The sequence below is a fragment of the Pinus tabuliformis genome, chromosome 5_2, assembly GCF_031772625.1.
Source record: "Pinus tabuliformis cultivar Carrire ecotype Pingquan chromosome 5_2, CPIR1, whole genome shotgun sequence".
In the NCBI taxonomy this organism is placed as follows: Eukaryota; Viridiplantae; Streptophyta; class Pinopsida; order Pinales; family Pinaceae; genus Pinus; species Pinus tabuliformis.
In genome coordinates, this window is record NC_142306.1 from 949,427,275 (window position 1) to 949,430,399 (window position 3,125).

General features: G+C 34.1%; 1 protein-coding gene across 1 annotated transcript; it reads right to left on the reverse strand.

The window, feature by feature from the left end:
* Window positions 1-1,266: 1,266 nt before the first annotated feature.
* Window positions 1,267-2,894, reverse strand: LOC149162406 (gibberellin-regulated protein 5-like). Its single transcript, XM_089437252.1, has 4 exons — window positions 2,706-2,894; window positions 2,573-2,626; window positions 1,972-2,005; window positions 1,267-1,842 (listed from the first exon to the last, which is right to left on the reverse strand). Exons 1-4 carry the CDS (start codon window positions 2,772-2,774, stop codon window positions 1,661-1,663), a joined length of 339 nt encoding a protein of 112 aa, XP_089293378.1. The 5' UTR covers window positions 2,775-2,894; the 3' UTR covers window positions 1,267-1,660.
* Between the last annotated feature and the right edge of the window lie 231 nt (window positions 2,895-3,125).

Consider the following 3,125-nt stretch of genomic DNA (forward strand, 5'->3'; position numbering starts at 1 on the left):
CCTAATTTCTATGAGTAAGATGAGAGGTGTGGGTGTGTTAAATATAATTGAAAAGGATACATGCACGATGGTTCAATGAGTGATGATGTTGGTAAGGAAAATTTATATCGGAACTCTGTATAGGCTATTAGGAAGCACTATTATTGATAAGGTGCAATAATACCTTTTTCTTTAGAATGAAACAAAGATAAATTCCACTCTCTTTGTAGAGAAGACAATGCTCTAGCATCAAAGAATGAGACATATTGGAGATAAGGGCCTCCATGCTTTGCATAGTAAAGGTATGGTTGAAGGTATCTCTGATTGTTCTTTAGATATCAATTTCTATGAACATTGTGTTTATGGTAAATAGGATTAGGTGAGATTACCATCTAGTGCTACAAGAGAAAAAATACCTTGGAGTTAATGCATCATTGATGTGCTTGGACTTGTACTTCTTCCATTACTAGGAATATATATTTACTATATTATTTATAAATGATTTCTTAAAAAAAAATGGTTGCATTTCAAGTAGAAGACTTTTCCCATCTAGCGCTGCAAGAGAAAAAAACATCTTGGAGTTAATGCATCATTGATGTGTTTGGACTTGTACTTCTTCCATTACTAGGAATATATATGTACTATATTATTTATAAATGATTTCTTAAAAAAAAATGGTTGCATTTGAAGTAGAAGACTTTGATGTTTTCTGTGGATTGAAAAAATTTATGGCTCTTTAATAATGAAAAAATAAACCTTAAAGACACATAATAAGAAATATTTTGTGGATTTTTTTTTTTAAAGTTCTATCAATATTTTAGAAGAATATTACAAAATATAACTCCAATAAACTATTCTAAAATTTTAGAAGAATATCACAAAATATAACTCCATAAACAACCTATGAAAATGAAGCGGAAAGAAAAAATATAACAGTAATGGAAAAGACAAGAAATATACTTAATAGATACCATTTGATAAACCAATCGCGTACATCAACTTTGATTAATAAGATTGTATGGACTAGTAAGAAATATTTCTTATATATTTCAAATTTTTTTGGTTAGGATACTTATATACATTTCCCAAAGAAAATAGGAGAAAACTTGACAGTAAAGTAAAAAAATGTGCCTTTATTGATTATAAAAATGAAGTAAAGGTTACAAACTTTGAAATCTAGTAATAAGGAGAATATTTATAGTCAATAAGGAGAATATTTATATTCACGAGGTGATATTCAGAGAGGTTAAAAATATTGCTAAACATGAAGTTGGACGAAGAGAAAAATAACATTAGAAAATACCTTTACCTTTTTTATTCAGCAATATCTATGTCATATGAGGTTGTATAGTATTTTTTTGGTGAAAAAATTGGTAACGACACGTTTGATTTGGGTTCAATGTATTACCAATTCCTCCGGATTAAATTTTTTAGAAAAAGTAACAACTTCACTTGATCCCAGTTCCAGAGATGCAATTAAATGCAAAAGCATAAAACCAGATATGGCCAGCAGCAACTTATCTCCACTTTGAAGGATTCATAACTGCAATCCAATAGTCTCCACAACAGGTGTCACTGCAGAAAATAGTAATTACAATCCAATTATCTCTCATAGAAATAGATAGACCAGATTGATGGTATAGGAAATAGTACTACAATACAAGTGGGTTTGGAACAAATTCTATGGGCATTTTGGGCTTCCTCTCTTGGTCTTCCAGTTGTTGTAGCAGGGGCACATCTGCTTGTTCCCATATGTTCCTGGAGGAACACACAGACACTTTGCACAGCACTTGTTACAGTAGAACAAGCACGGCTTCTTGTACGCTGTCCCTGAGCACCTTGCTTGGCACCTCGGTGAGCATTCTGAATATATATTCACAAACTCATTAAGGAATGCACTAAAATCTCATCTCAGATTACAATAATGGATAACCATTGAAAAAAAAAAATGTAAACTGTAACTGAATTTGTAGGTGGAGTTGGGCTTCACACCTGCAGGTTGGAGACTACCTTGTTGGCTTCCATACTGCATGCATTTCAACAACAATGGTTATTGGTATTTTTAACCAGAAGTCCCAATTGATGTAAATGATGTTTTCTTCATCTCAACAATTCACATGGAGCCATCTTTACTAATAGGAGGCACCCAGATCTCATAATACTATCTTCTTACATTCAGTTTTAGAAGAAAACTTCGATCAATTTTTACAAATTATATGCAGACCGCAAGGCATAATAAGATGCAGCATTATGACATTCCAACGCTTATTTTGATTGAATTCCTTCACAAAGCAGCTTTTAGTCCTTTTCTTTCAAACTTCACATACCATAAAACCCAGGGAAACAATCAACTATGGTGCCCTAGATATGTACAATTTGACATTCTTATTCGCACCCAGGTAAAGGAAGTGCATTACATACTCTGTTTGTGTAATCAACCAGTGGTGTATGGTGACATTCAAAAATTGAAAGCTTGTTAATAACAAAGTGCATATTATTTAAGCTTTAGAAGCTCTGGGTACATAGCATTCCTGAATTCACATGAGTGTATGATAGTAATAAAAGTTTGATGAGAGAAGAGAAATGAACTCACTGGAGTTGCTATGTTGGATTGGCCATTAGCAGTCCTCACGGCAGAACTGACACCCTACAAAGTTAGGGCCACTGTCAGGACTCAAACCTATACTGTAGATGACTTGGGTCATAACAAAGTGAATTACAGTTACCTGGCTTTCCCACAGCAGACTGAGCAGGAGCAACGTAGTGAGATAAACAAACAGCAGGCGAGGTGCCATTGAACAGATCTCAACAGAGCAACGACTAAGAATGTTGTTCAGTTAAAACAACAACTGCAGAAACGACTAAGAATGTTGTTCAGTTAAAACAACCAACTGCTTGCTATATAATTCATGTGGAAGCAACAAGTTCATGAGAGTTTATAGCAGAGCGTATGAGCATCTTGTAATCCATGTGCAGAGCCTGACAACTTCGAATTTGGTTCATGTGAGGCCATGTGCATAAACATCAAGAATTCAAGCTCTCGACCAATCCATTCATAGAATAGTGGGCAGTTGTCACTCTCAGATGGATAGGAAGAATTGCAATCCTATTAAAAAAAAGCCAAAAGGAACACGCTTACTCATCTT